This window comes from Protomyctophum bolini (genome assembly GCF_963924005.1).
Source record: "Protomyctophum bolini genome assembly, chromosome: 20".
Taxonomy (NCBI): domain Eukaryota; kingdom Metazoa; phylum Chordata; class Actinopteri; order Myctophiformes; family Myctophidae; genus Protomyctophum; species Protomyctophum bolini.
In genome coordinates, this window is record NC_137881.1 from 9343971 (window position 1) to 9359214 (window position 15244).

The following is a 15244-nucleotide window of genomic DNA, read 5'->3' on the forward strand; positions in this document are numbered from 1 at the left end:
AGCACGATTAAGAGAACTTTTGCCATGAAAAAAATAAAAATAAAAGACACATGAAAAGCCAGCCTAGCCAGGCTGCTTCAACGGATCAGGGCTTTGTCCTTCCAATGCCCCTTAAAGCGACAGTCCGACAGAAAGAGGTGGCCACACAGTAGGGAAGCTCACTTCAAAGCGGGCCATTTCACCTTTGCCAAGGCTGCCGGCCTCAAGTGGAGCGTGAGATAAGGAAAATCAATACTCTATATCAGGCTTCTCTCCCTTCAAGCCTCGTGCCACTCTTTGTGACAGCAGATTCTGGAGCCAGTGCCTGAACTCTACCCCAATTAACTATTGGGCCAACCAGTAAATAGCATTCAGCCACTGATGTAGAAGATCCTCTGTTCAAGTGAAAACGCCTGGGAATAAGTTCAATAATTTCAATGTCACTGTGCCACATAAAGGAGAAACAAAAGGGTTGTACGGCAGCTGAATTAAGAGTCGTTACATTGAGCTACGATGATGCATTACCACTTAGGGCCAGTGGTGGAGTAGTAACCTTTACATAAGTAAAGGTAGAAATACCATAGACATATAAACGTAGACGCCCTTTCCAGCTCTGGAGTGTATGTGATCAAGGGAGGGCAACACATTCCCGAGATTCCTTGCGAAGCACCGCGGAAGCATGAGCGTGCGTCACAGAGCGCATGTTCGGGTCTGATAAGTCCCGGAAAAGATGTGCTGTGATTGGCCAGTAATCACTTGAGTGGCAGCGTGACGTAACGTGCCTTCCACACTTACTTCCTCTCCCAGTGTAAATTCTTCCGCCCCTCCTTCAACAGGCATCGCTCCAACGAACTGCAGCGGCCAATGAGGCATCTATTTATCTACAGTATGAGAAATACAATATAAAAATACTTTATTACACATGAGACCTGTACTCAAAGGTTTACTTGAGTAAAAGTGTATCAAAATTCATGTGTTTTGAAAATAGCAGATCTACAACAGCTCATAAAGTTGCGACACAGTGAGCTTGTAGATCAGCAATGTTTTGTATTAATAATAATCTAATTCAGCAATGTAACTTAAATTTCCAAATTGCAGTAAAAAGTACAATAGGCTATTTGACTCTTCTAGTTGGGTAGAAAAAATGAAAATACTCACTACAGTAAAAGTACTTGAGAACAGTCAGTTACTTTTCACCTCTGCTTCTGGCCATCTAGTGCAAGATTGAGAGATTTATGGAAAGTAAATAGCATTTTATGTAGACATTGCACTAGTGTATATGCATCGTTTCACTATAGATATTCCACTGTTAGGTTATTCGTTTACCTATGAGTCTTGATGACATATGTTTTTGTTCTTGCTTACTGTGGTTCGCTCTGAATTAAGAGCGTCTGCTAAATGCTTAAATTGTAGGGAGAACAATTCATTTCATTAGCTTGTTTCTTTGAGGTATGAGGGTTCTTTTTATGAATGTTAAGCATCCTCTGACCAGCCAGAATTGATAGGCTTTATACCTTCTGTACAATGCCCGTCAGTTATTGGCATTTGGAAGAAATAAAGGTATGTTTCACCAAAATGACCTGACCTGTCATTCAGATAAACTCTGAGGCACTGACCAAATGTCTTTGTAAAGAAATCTTTTTAATCTGGATAGGCTGCTTCCCTTAAGAGGCCCACTTATGTAGGCAGGAAAAAAAGCAAAGCTATAAATGATTATGTTGGCAGCGAGTTCTACTAAAATAAAAATCACATGTTTAACCAAGACAGGTTAAAAACAAATCAACTGAAATATTAACTACATCAAAAGGGCAGAGCAAAATCAGAAAACCGTGAATTGTCCAGGAAATGAGCCTTTTTTGCCAAACACAGAATTTGCCACTAAAGATCAAAATAGTCTTTCAAAGCATAATTTATGCTTTGGCTAAAAGTGTCAAGACTTGTTGCTCAACAATGTTTTTTTTTTTTTTTGTCAATATGACACTTTTCTTTTACTTAAGAATTTGGTTTAAGAATGTATTGATGAAGTAATCATGGGATTCATTCACAGAATTGCATTGCCCTCCAACTTATTTATTGATGTACTCAACATGTAAAAGTCCAAAATATTCAAAACAAAGTAAAGAACATGTACATCATTTTAAATACGGGAACTAAAGATATATTCTATTAAAGAAAGAGAAAAATAAATAAAAATGCTGTGAACAAAGTCATACTGTACAACTTCCATTTAAATAATCATTCTCACATTAAGAGGGGCAGGAGGATTTTTTTCACACCAGGCCATCAAAGCATAAATTGTCAGAATCCACTCATGGATTCATTGTCTGTTACAAAAAACAAACAAAAAAAATGTGAATAATGAGGTCAGGCGTGAAAAAAAAGGGGGGAAAAAAAGAGAAATCCAGCCCCTGCCCCACAGCAGCAAGTATCACAGCTCAATCTTAGACTCAAAGATTTAACTTTTACAACAAACAGGAGGAGGATAAAGATAAAGAAAAAAAGGGGGGAGAAAAAGCAGTTGCAAAGATAAATATATAATGCATAGCACACTGCTCATTTTTAAGGGGAAGCATGACTATTAATTGTTTAAAGTACCAAGCAGGATGCAGGTGCAGCACTCGATGCATCTATTAAGGCTCGACTAGCCTCCAGGTCTTTCTTCCAAGTAGCGCAAGATGTGTGTTAATCTCTTGCAACCCTTTTTGCTATATGGTCATGTGACTGCTTCATTGTCCTTCCCCAAAGTGAAAAGAGCAATATACACCTTTTTATGATTTTAAAGACAGGTTATATGCATTACGTATATATGAATAAGAAAAGAAAAACAAAAGCGTAATCAAACAGTTCAAAACTGTGGTTCATATCAATTCTTTACCACATAAATATATATATATATATATATATCTATGGTGTTTATATATATATATATATATATAAAACAACAACAAAAAATAACTTAGATGTCCATAGATTCTTAATACTTTTTACGAAGCAAGACTATCTACAGACCAAACAACCAACAAATCTGATGCACTGTAAATCTAGTCCATAGGACAACAAATCAAGTATTCAACTGAATGTAAACAATCGAGATGAAAGCAAAAATTCCAAATGAAAATACCTTACGTACTCTTAAAAAACAAAAGCACTTTGCAATTAAGTCCAAAAAAGAACCAAAATAAAAATTGCCAAATACTCAACATAAAAGGACTTATTTACATACGGTACTGTAGCTCTAAGATCCGGAGCAATCAATCCTATTCTTCATTCAAACAGTTTTGTTAAGCTGCTGCCATCGTCAGCCCATCTCCCTTAATCTTACATACAAAGCAGGTAAAAACCCTTATTAGTTGATAGTAAGACAAATTCAGCCTTTAATGATATAGCATAAGTACACCACAAAACACCATGAGCTCTGTCTGAAGGGAATTCTTACGGAAGAACAGATTTTTATCCCCCGTTTTACCTTTTAAGATATTTCCACGTTATAATTTTGCATGCACTTTTCGCGAATAAACCTTTGTATTTTTCTGTCTGTTTCAAAAATCAAATCTGAAAGTGAGTTTGCTAGTCATATAATAACCAGGATGATGGGACAACCCACAGATGATTTTACAAATGAAACCAGCACTGCCATTGATTCTAGAATCTAAAGATAATACAAAGATCTCAAAAGGTATCTTTTACATCATAAATCTCTCCAGAAATTTCAACCGCTGAAAACTTTCTGGTAAAGTTCAAAAGCTCACAAGGTGTCATATGAAGATATTTCTCAAAGTATCCAAGTCAAAATATTTGCTCCAGGTCCAGTAAAAAGTTTCTCCAAATTTTTCTTTTTATAAAAATAGATGCTTTTTAAACCCACATCAAAGAGGTTCTTAGCTCTTTGGCAAGGTACTGCTTTAAGAATTTTTTTGTCTTTTCTCCTTTAAATTTTACAATAAGCAACATTATGCAGCCAACCAAGAACCAACTCATATTACAATAAACAGAATACTTACAAAAACAAAAACTGAAAATCGTCCAAAAATAAATACTTTAACCACTGAAAGCATAACGCACCTAAGGCAAATCAGAACACAGAAAAATACAAAATAAATCACTACACAAAGCCTTACAAGACTTACTTTTTCAAAGCAGATGGGCAACAAAACAACGAAAACCTAGTAGTAACATTTTAGAAAGGTCCATCCGTAGAGACAGCAATAGAATGCAACATCACAGGCCTCAAAACCTGCAGATTTTTTTTTCTGGTTCAACATAAATTATATCAAGAAGATTCAAAGCTTTAGCAATGAAGGAGAAGAAAATCACGCTGTTGGACGCCAAATATCGTTTTCCTTTGTAACACTGATTTTACAAAGATGGTTTTACTAATGTAGAAAGTATACGGTCGATACGTTTCCATTTTCTGCAGAGTTCTCCAGAAACAATCGGAGTGGGTTATTAGGCTTTGTGCGTTTTGTTGGTTTTGAATGACACTTGGAGAACTCTGTCTCCGAGGCGGTATCCATTCAAGCTAGCGATGGCCACGGCAGCTTCATCATAGTTAGTCATGGTGACAAAACCGAATCCTTTGCACTTGTTTGTGTTGAAATCGCGGATGACCTTGACATTTGTGACTGCGCCGAAGGGCCCAAACATCTGCCACAGGATGCTTTCATCGGCGTCTGGAGCCAAGTTGTAGACGAAGATGCACCAACCAGTGCCCGCGTGCCCCGGGATGTTGATGCCAGCCAGACTGGTTACCCCATCGATGGCCATGGGGGAGAACCTGCTGTAAAACACAAACAAACAGCACGGTTCAAGACAAAACACTCAACGGGTCAATCTAAAAAAGAAAAAAGAAAAAGAAAAGAGTAAAAGACACTTCAATGAGCAGTAACAGAAACTGACAACTTTACAGGCCTGAGGCATGTTTACACTACTCTTCAAAAGAGGTTACACTTCAAACACCTTTGTTTCAGAAATCACTGGATAACCAAATTCTTTGGCATTCATCAATATCTTCTCTACAGCTAGACAATTATTTACAAAAGCAGTCCTGTCAGAAGAATGCACCAAGTCTGTACCTCAACTGCACAGCACAAAAGTTGAAACAGATGGTGTAATAAATCTGTGTTCCCTGTGAATATTACCAAAATCATTGTTCATAAACAATATAAAATGAACTATTAAATATTCAGTTTGTTTTCAGAGACTGCAATAACGAGTCCCAAAAACCCTGATCTTAGGTAAATCTGGTCTTGGGGTTTGAAGAACAAAATCCAAAGTGCATAGGAAAAGCCATGAATTATTTCAGCAGGTGTCGGATGAGATTAGCTGCTCCAGTTGGCCTCTCAGGGAACATCTACCATGACAGGTGTGCTCCCAGCATCAAGGAACCCGAGAGAGATTTGGCAACCAAGACACCAGCCAACCAGCAGCAGAGAAGACAAATCACAAGTCTAGCATTGCCAGTGATAGGCCTTTGAGCCTTTAGGGAACTGAACTTTAGTCATCCTCTAGGAATGCTCTCTGTTCAATTGAGCTCAAACAAAGTACCATCTCAGAGACTTCTGAACACGCTTCAGACGCAGTAAAGTGTAAGAGGGAGAATCACTGTCCATAATAGATCAAGGTGTAGTGGGTAGATCACAAGATGCATGTATGACATTTTAACCAAACAGATTGTATGGACGAAACTTCTGTGGCAGTTACGACAACAAACACCGTAACACTGGCAGAGACAGTGATGGCAACGGACAGATACTATTTAATTACAAAGACGACCACACACACACACACACTCCGTCATCTTGTCAATTTGAAGCACTAGACTTGTACGTGCCCATCGCAGTCGGCCACCGGCCTACTTGGGAACGATGCAACTTGGGAACCTAATGATATATGTTGTCATAATAATTCTGCCCACTGGCAGAGCCTGATTGGTTGAGCCTCAATTGGCTTTGGCTGAGGCTAGAAATTGCACAGGTGAAAGGAGTTGGCCTCATAAGGCCCACTGGCAGAGCCTGGCCCAGGTGTAAGGAGTTGACCTCATAAGGCCCACTGGCAGAGCCTGGCCCAGGTGAAAGGAGTTGGCCTCATTAGGCCCACTGGCAGAGCCTGACCAGAGCCTTTTGTGGTGGTTCTGGTGAACCGTAGGTCCGACCGACTAGATGATCTGGCACTGCACTGTGGGGGGTGTGGAACGCGTGTGTCGAATGTGAAGTCGGTGGGTCAAACGGTTCTCGAGTTACGTGCATTACAACCGAACACACACGTACGCAGAGACGTGGCGCATACTATACGTAGTAGTAGATAGTAGTAGTATTCCATATAGTTAAGAAAACTATACGTTTGTTGTTTAGATATGGAATAATATCAACAGAAACTGCAAATTAACAGCGTCTCAAGACCACAAATAATAAATAGTTCAAGTGGCTGACACATCGCAAAATCAACTTTTAGGAAATGAATCAGTTAATCAAGAAGCCACTACTGGGGAAGAATTGCTTAGGCCAAGAAAGAAATGTTTCATTAATTCATTTTCAGCACCAAAGATGGTCCATAGTTTTATCAAACACAACAAAACAAAGAAATGGTCACAGTGATATTTGTCAGGTGAAATAAGCGCAGTCTTATTTCCCACCCCATATTAGTATGATTATTATTTTAGTAACGTGTATGTTTGCGTGTCACAACCTCACACCTCGCGGCCGTTGTTTGCGCGCACACACACACACACACACACACACACACGTTAGAGCTCCAGTAGATAAAGTTAACCAACGTCACTCCCGACTACTTGGCTTCGCATGCGGTTAGGGAATAGGGTTAGTAATGGAGAGAGTCGGACCAGCACAACTTCAGAAACAATGCGCTGTTGTTGGAACAAACGGGCTCTCAGGCCAGGCCTAATTTGTCAAACATTTTACGGGATTCGGGGCCGGGCTGGACTTTTGTCGGCTGGGCTGGGGCTCAAATAATTAAGCCCCGATTAAAGCTCTACTATACGTCCCAGTTCAGTAGCCTCGTGGTTAGGTTGGGTTAGATCCCCGGGCCGGGTTCATACCAAAGACTTACTTGGGGATAAGTCCCTGCGACATACTGTACTAGCGTCATGTCGACGCTACAGAGGGCAGGAGATGGGCTCCAGCCCATCTCCTGTCTCCACCAATGCAACTCAATGAGTTGCACTGGTGTGGTTTAACAGTTTTGTCCCAACCCGACCCCTTGGCTTTTAGCCTTACTTACTTATATGGCAAAGCTCTACTATTCACACCAAGAGATGAGATCTGACACTAATGCTGCGTTCACACAGCAGATGAAAGCTACAGCCTACCATTCATTGGCAATGGAAGCCAGTGACATGAAAATGCAAAGATGCATCCAACGTTTGTATAGCTAAAGAGGTTGGTCAACAGAGTAGCATGTTGCAGTGGCAGGGGGGGGGAGATGATTGTACAGAATTGCAGCAGGAGCAGGGACAGTGGGTGTCGCATGACCCCATCGGTGGTCTTTCTCCTGCTAGCGTGAATCAACCTCAGAACCTCCGTTCACCCACAGCCCTCTCTGCTTTCTCCATCCCTCCCTCACATGTATTGTATCGTCACGCTTGCTATGGGACAGAACACTCTACCACACTACCGTTCCAATAATCTCTCAAGACAGATTCAGAGCGGCGCAGCTGAATCTATCGGCAACTCGCATTACAATGTGTACAGTTTGTTGTTAGTAGGAATGTAAACAAATACGCACCACCGGAAGAAGGAGGGCAGAAGGAGCTGACACCCGGTCTCTATATGCGGACACGGGTACTGCCCCCAGAGGCAAATTCATTCATTTATTTATTTTTGCTGATGGATTCCCAGATTACCATTCCAATGAATCCAGTCAAACCCATTGCTCATTACAGAGATGTTCAGTCAGATGGTCCATGCCCCATAAAAATAAATCAAGGGAAAAACACAGATACCTGGAAACAGATTGAATCTTCCTGAACGTGCTACCTCATAGTGATCAAGTACCACTTAATCCCGTGCCCTCGCACAACAGTGTACCACTACACACAATGCCAGTCATGGAAAATTTAAGGAAACAAATTTCCCAGCAGTTTCTGAAAATTAAGACAGACTTGTATACCCAGAAATCGATCTAATCAAAACTAGAATGAAATCTAAATTACCTTTTGACTCCATAGGCCATGTTAAGCAGATTGTCCAACCTGAAACCAAACACACACAAAAACCAATACATATATTAGCTCCAGTATGCATGATGGTTTCCATGAGATAAATGAATACATTTTCATAAAGTTTGCGTCAAGGAGCCACAGAGATTAATCGATAACTAGAGACTAAGTGGAGTCAGCTGTTCTCCCGCCACGTTATTCCCAAGACAATCCCATCCTTATTAACCTGCTGACATTTGCCTTGAGTGTCGATATTCTAGCTACTCAACAGAGCAAACAGGAAACATCCACTTGATTCAGACACAACAAGGTTGGGAAGAGCACGAGTTGACTTTAAAAACACGGGAAATGATTTTCTACTAGGTGCTACACTCTTCAAATCGGAACAATTCAAGTTTATTTAATAAAAAAAAGTTAACATTATGATCCTACGTGACCATCATCAGATGGTCGTTAATATATTGATAGTTCCCCCCCTTCCCACCCATCTTCCTTCTCAAATAAAGCACAAAACATCCCAGGATGTTGAGTAAGTAGCCATTGCCTTTAACACCTCAAATGACGCGCTGTCTTAATTATACAGAGAACTGCTCGTCCACTGCCATGCCTGACCAAATTACCTCAAACCAAACTACCTCAAACCAAACTACATCTGCAACAGGACAATGTAGCTCAGCCAAGCTTCAAAATGTAAAGACTGAAAGGGCTGAATTATTCTCGACAGTCTTAACACAACAAAACACAGATTTTCACACAATTCTGCTGAGACAATTTAAATGCTAATTTCAAGAGACTTGAAGGTCAACATATTCCGCATGAGTAGCAGTTTCAGTTATTTTTCTTTTAATTTCACCTGAAGCGCTGTGCTTGCTGCGCGAGGGGTCCTGGGTACCTTCGATTGGGGGACTGGTACAGCTGGGAGAGAAGCGCTTGGCTAGTCTTTTGACTTGGGTTGTTGGCAAACTTCACCGTGATTGGCTCAGTGGCACCGGGAGGCTTCTGGCAGTTCAGCCCCTTGATGGCCTCCTCGGCTTCAATTCTCCGGTCAAAGCGAATGAAGCCTACCCCTCTGGAGACTCCTGGGGAAAAGGCACATGCTCGATGATTATGGCTGCAGGGCTAGTCAAATTAACTGTTTTACTTAGTAGCACTGGTGCTACCAGTTTAAAAATGTAGGAGCACCAGAATTGCTTTAGGAGCACCCACCAAATTTAAGGAGCACAAACATTGAAGACAAAAGTTTGTAAACGCAAACATTGAAGACAAAAGTGATAAATTGTGATTGGCCAGAATGAGATGATGTATGATGATGTATGATGATAAGAGCGCCCCTCACTTCACACGGGTGTGATATTTTAAATGAATAAAAACAATACAACATGAAATTGTGAAAGTAGCCCTACAAAAGCATGCAATTATTAGGTAGATTGTACTGAGAGTGTGAGGGTGCTTGTCTTGAGTCTGTGTGTGTATATTTTGAAATTTTGAAATTCGTTGATTTCCTATGGCAAGTAGTGTCTCTTTAAGAAATACAGCAAGCAGGCTTCAGTTTTGTCATGTGACCTCTTTCAGGAAGTGCACTAGATTTTCACTATAAATATAATATTATATATTCACGTATGGCCCGTATAACACATGAACGCTGTGTTTCATTCTACAACATCCACAGTACCAGGAGGTAAAGAGCTTAAAAATGCCCAATGCCCGAGGCTCGGCCCGACCCTAACAATTACCATAATGGCCCCGAAAACCCGAAAAAGCTTGAGTGGGAGAAAAAAAAAGAAAATGCCACTATATGGCGGTGCCCCTAGCTGGCGTCGTGGTTATTGTTATTGAGACGAGTGTGTCAGAGAACAGACTAATAGTCGCTGAAATAAAGGATTTATGCAACTCACGTTAATTGGCTGATGTTCCAAACATTCTAATGGTTTCCAGCAATTTCCAGGGGTGAGTAAACATCTTCTGAATCAAGTAGCAGCGATCCTCTGAAGTGGCAGTTAATATGTCCAATACTGTACTGTCCCCGTTAACAAAGTGCAACTTTTTCACCGTTCAACATTGTGCAACAGTCCCGAACAGAGCTATGCAATATTATGACAACTGTCAACTTGGCTATAATCTACTAGATTACTGTATAGTTTACATTAATCATTGGCTCTCAAACCCACATACCACTCGTAATGTGCGTTGCCTAACCAAAAGAACAGACATACAAACAATAAACATGCCGCTCGATGGCATGTCGACAGCTTGCAGATCTGTTCTTTTGGGCACACAACGAGTCACGCCGTGCTACGATGGGGAAACTGAATAGCTGTACAGCGCTACGATTTGGAATTAACCAAATAGCTGTAGCCTACAGTGGACTGTAACATTGCTTGGTCATCATGTAACTATATTACGTGTATGCAGTGAACATTAACATTAGTGCTTACATATTTATATGGAGCATTTACCGTGGTGACGTTGAACAGGTAATTTAGGTTATTCACCCAGCTGGGTTCAACGAGACAGCAGTGTCTCATTAAGCCCCGATGTTTCCAAAACGAGCTATTGCGGATGAATCGATGGTCTTATAAAACATTTAAGCATATGGCTTAAGTTATATACTTGGCGAACGTTTTTAACTAAATCTTTGCTTCTGGGAGGTCACTGGATCAACATATTTTCAGACGGGGATCCGCAGCCAAATACAGATAATTCTGGGGGTCCTTGACGTGAAAAAGGTTGAGCACCGCTGACATAGAAACAGGTTTTTCAGGAAACTCTTAGGATTCAGAAGCCATTTTCAGACATCCGAAGGAAAAAGGGTAAACATTTCAAAGACGACACAGCTGGTAGGATTGGGGTTAGAGTTAATGTTTAGCCTGCAGCAAGACTACTCAATTCTAGCACATGCGCAGCAGTGCTGACCGACACATTGCCTCTCATTGAAAAATAATTACTAGGGGCCATCTGAAAATGCAGCTGCAAGCAGCTTACCAAAGACATCCATATGAATGGCTTTACAGTCTACATTCATTTCTTATGTCAGATTCAAAACAGCGTTTTCCGCGATCATTCCAAAGCTTAGCACATTTGTCAAGTCTGTGATCTTCAAAATAGAGCGTATTGAAGGGCATGTGCGATGCAAATTAATTGCCTTGAGCAACACAGAGCTACTTGACATCACAGCATACTACAATAGTGACTGGGAAATTGAAAATCCTTCAAATGCTCCTCATGCTCTTGAGGGAAGCGCAGAATCATTGTTTTTATTCAAATAAAAAAGTTACTTATTGAGAAACAAGCGTTTTGATAAAAAAGATATTGTGACACCCGTAGGCAGATCTACTTTGGGAATGCCATTTTAGATTAGAATGTCTGTCCCACCCCCCCCAAAAAATAAATTGTAGATCAACTATTTTCGCACAACACCATTGTGTCAAAACATAGCAAATTGATCGGTTTCTCTATAAGTCCTTGCTTCAAAGCATCGTGCCCTCTGCTGCAGCAGGGAATGTAAAGTGGCATAGACGTGTTTGTTTATAGCTGTGGGAAATTCAGTTTATTAGCATTTCATATGGATCCCTTTCCACATGGCAGTTTGGGAAATGAAGATTATAAGTCGTTGTAAATGTATTTTACCTCTTGCCACAAAAGCAGGCTACAGCTACAACCTAGGGGAATAAAAAAAAGCCAGCAAAAAGGGAGGGCGAGTGAGAAGGTGAACGCAAGCAGCTGGGAGGGATGTTGTAAGCGGAAAGGAGAAAAGGAATTACCAGACGTAGAGACCTACTACATTACACTGATTTCATATTCTATCCATCGATGCATATTTATGAACTGCTCCAGTGGAAAATTGCATTTTTTGGGGGACCACATAGCAACATGTTTGATGTATTCCTTAGGCCTGATGGTGGCACCTTGCCAGACAGCCAGTGTGCAGGCAGGAGGAGGAGGAACGGAGGGTGATGTGTGGGGAGATGAAAACGGGGGGCTGGTAGACTCATGGATTAAAGCAAAATAAAATCTCATGACTAAAATGGTTTGTATGGCCAAGCCCTTAATGTGTGATTTGTGAAACAATGTGAAAGCAGCCCCCACACTAGTGCCGTTTCCTCAATGTAGAATTATTATATTTTAGTGATATTCATTCATGCTGTCCTGGGGTAATTTTGTAACCGTCAGGGGCGCAATAATTAATGAATTCATACATGGCAGGAAAAGTGTGCAAGTCTGATCACTCTGATCTTTAAATAACAGAAAATAGCCCATCTACCAGCTCTCAATGCGTTGCAGTGCGACACATTAAGAGCTTGTAGTTTGGCTATTTTCGCTGTGCAAAATGCTTCTATAGAAGACAATTACCATCTACTATTTCTATACTATAAAATCCAAGCGACTGGAATCAGTCGTGGCATTCTCACATTATACTCACCAGTCACCTGGTCCACCAGAATGCGTGAGGTAATGATGCGCCCGTACTGGGAGAAGAGCTGCTCCAGTTCCTTCTGAGTCATGGTTTTTGGCAAGCCACTCACGTACAAATTTGCATCTCTGATGGAGGCCGAGCTTGGACGAGCGTAGGAAACCTTACGGGGCGGAGAGACAGATAGCGTGACCGCCAGTTAGCTTGTACAGCGCATTGCAGAAGGGTTCAGGATTACACACAAGCTAAAACACACTGTAGTGTGCCAACACACACACACACACACACACACACACACACCTCTCAAAATGAATCGCATCAGAGCGGGTAGGGTATACATCACAACTCTCGTTACATTTGTTCACACCGACAGATGAGAGCTGACACTATGGCCTATTTCTTGCCAAGAGAATGTAAGCAGAAAGAAACAGTTCCGTCAGATAAAGAAGTTCAGGTCCAATTAAAAAGACACACGCACACACGGAAGATATTGTCACAACATTGCAATGGACAGCATGTTTGTTGATACTTGACCTTCAGAATAAACTTGACCTTCAGAATAAAAGCCAAACGATAACAGTGTTGTTCCTGCCCTCAAATTAACTTCTTCACCTTTTTCCACCTGAAAAGGTGGAGTGAAATAATACATGACTCACTTCTTCACGGACGGTGGGACCTGATGGATAATGATGGGGTGCTTGTTTTACAGCGCCAGCTACTACTAGTAGGGCGGGGTTATGGAACCTCAAAAACTATGCCTAAACCTAACCCCAACCTCACAGAAACTATGCCTAAACCAACCCTAAACCTTACAAAAACTATGCCTAAAACTAACCTAAACCTCACAAAAACACTGCCTAAACCTAACCCCAACCTCACAACAACTATGCCTAAACCTAATCCCAACCTCACAAAAACACTGCCTAAACCTAACCCCAACCTCACAAAAACTATGCCTAAACCCAACCCCAACCTCACAAAAACACTGCCTAAACCCCCACCTTACAAAAAATATGCCTAAACCCAACCTTAACCTGTAAAACAAGTGCCCCCTCAGCACCCATCAGGTCCCACCGTCCGCGAAAAAGGTAGTACAGAAATCATACGTCAGGCTGCTTTGGCAACCAGAGGCATTCTTCATGATTCTTCATGAAGGCAATCTCGCATGAATGTGAAAAGTGTGGCATCACAGTGCACCGAGTGCAGTGATGTGTGTGTAACTACGGTATTATTTCACGATGCTGGATTCATGTTATCATTTTCTCACAATGTTATTAAAATGTGTCCACATCCAGGAACATCATGAATATTATATTATATAAAATTCCTCAGACAAACTAGAACATACTCTATTGCCATATTTATATGGAGATCTAAGGGTTTGAGGTCAGATGTAGAGTTGCTGGCCAATATTGATGACATCAGGGATCTCCATATATGGACTTAATTGCGACAGCAGGTTGCATTTACTATGACATCAGGGGTCTACATCACTGATGTCACGAGACCTGGGCACCATATATGGGGGCTTTCCCCATGCATGGGGATTTTGAGTGATACACTGACTGAAGAAAACGCCCCAAAACAAGGAGCATGGTTTTGCAGCGGAGCTGCGGGGAGACATGCCACAAAAACAAATTGTGTACAGTGGACTTTTGTATTCACAATGGTACCGCTAAAGCCTAATTCATATAGTACAGTGTTGCATGCCCATCAAAAAAAAAAATCACACCCGTGTGAACCAAGTGGTGCAACTCCGTGTGGGGGCCCCCAGGTGGGTCCCCGGAACTTCCAGACCCACAGAAACGCCCCCAGGGTCAGGGTGCCAGCCCGGTTCTGGCGAGCCGCCCAGTTTCCGAAACTGTCGAGAACTGACACCTCTCTCTCTATCTCTCATTGCAACACTATCTCTCTCTCTCTGTTTCTAGCACAGCAGTGCCACTTTTGCCCCTACTGGTACTAAACATCGGGACAGTCACATAGGTTAGGACATAGGGACATTGCTGTTCCACTCCAAAAAAAGGGGAAAAATGAATGTACAAGCAGCAAACAAGCAAACTCAAAACTAGACTAACATGACTTTATGACTGACGGCGATGCCAGTCAGTCACGCAGGGAGTGAGGGCGGGGGATCCCTGAACATAATAGTACAGGTTCCCTGGTGGCACTTAACCCATCAAGACTTGAGGCCCGTTCTACAAATGTCTTCTAAATCCTGACCGTGTTCTGTCAGGATTTGCGACACATTTTCACGATTTTTTCAAAAATAGCAGACCTACAAGCTCGTAGCGCGCCACTCGCTTGTAGATCTGCTATTTTTCAATAGCTAAATTATAACGTTTCTAAAACACCAAAAGGGGTTCCCGTCCAAAATGGGGTAAGTACTCAAAGAGCATCACGATTCCTCACCAATTCACCAATTTGCATCATTGTCGATGCACACACCGAGTTTTAAGTTATTGTTATTTTTCAAGTTTAATGTTTCTGATGTCTTTGTTGTTTTTGATGTCCTTTATATTTTCTGTTTCTAACCTGTATAGCACTTTGTAACTTTATGTTTAGAAAGGTATATAAGTTATACAAGTTATCCCAATCTAAAATTATACATAGGGTTTATTACACGCCAGAGAAGCTCCATAAGATGAACAGTGAGCTAGCTGTCTTTTCTCTGCTGGAGGTGT

General features: G+C 41.4%; 1 protein-coding gene across 1 annotated transcript in view; it reads right to left on the bottom strand.

Moving 5' to 3' along the window:
* Nucleotides 1-4425: 4425 nt before the first annotated feature.
* elavl2 (ELAV like neuron-specific RNA binding protein 2) overlaps nucleotides 4426-15244 on the bottom strand; it is a gene marked incomplete at its 3' end in the record, with an annotated part of 82244 nt that continues 71425 nt past the window's right edge. Inside the window, exons 6-9 of the mRNA XM_080792160.1 lie at nucleotides 12573-12726; nucleotides 9006-9231; nucleotides 8147-8185; nucleotides 4426-4756 (exon numbers count right to left, since the gene is read on the bottom strand). Of these exons, the coding sequence (XP_080648286.1) occupies nucleotides 4426-4756; nucleotides 8147-8185; nucleotides 9006-9231; nucleotides 12573-12726 (750 nt within the window). The remainder of the gene's footprint in view (nucleotides 4757-8146; nucleotides 8186-9005; nucleotides 9232-12572; nucleotides 12727-15244) is intronic.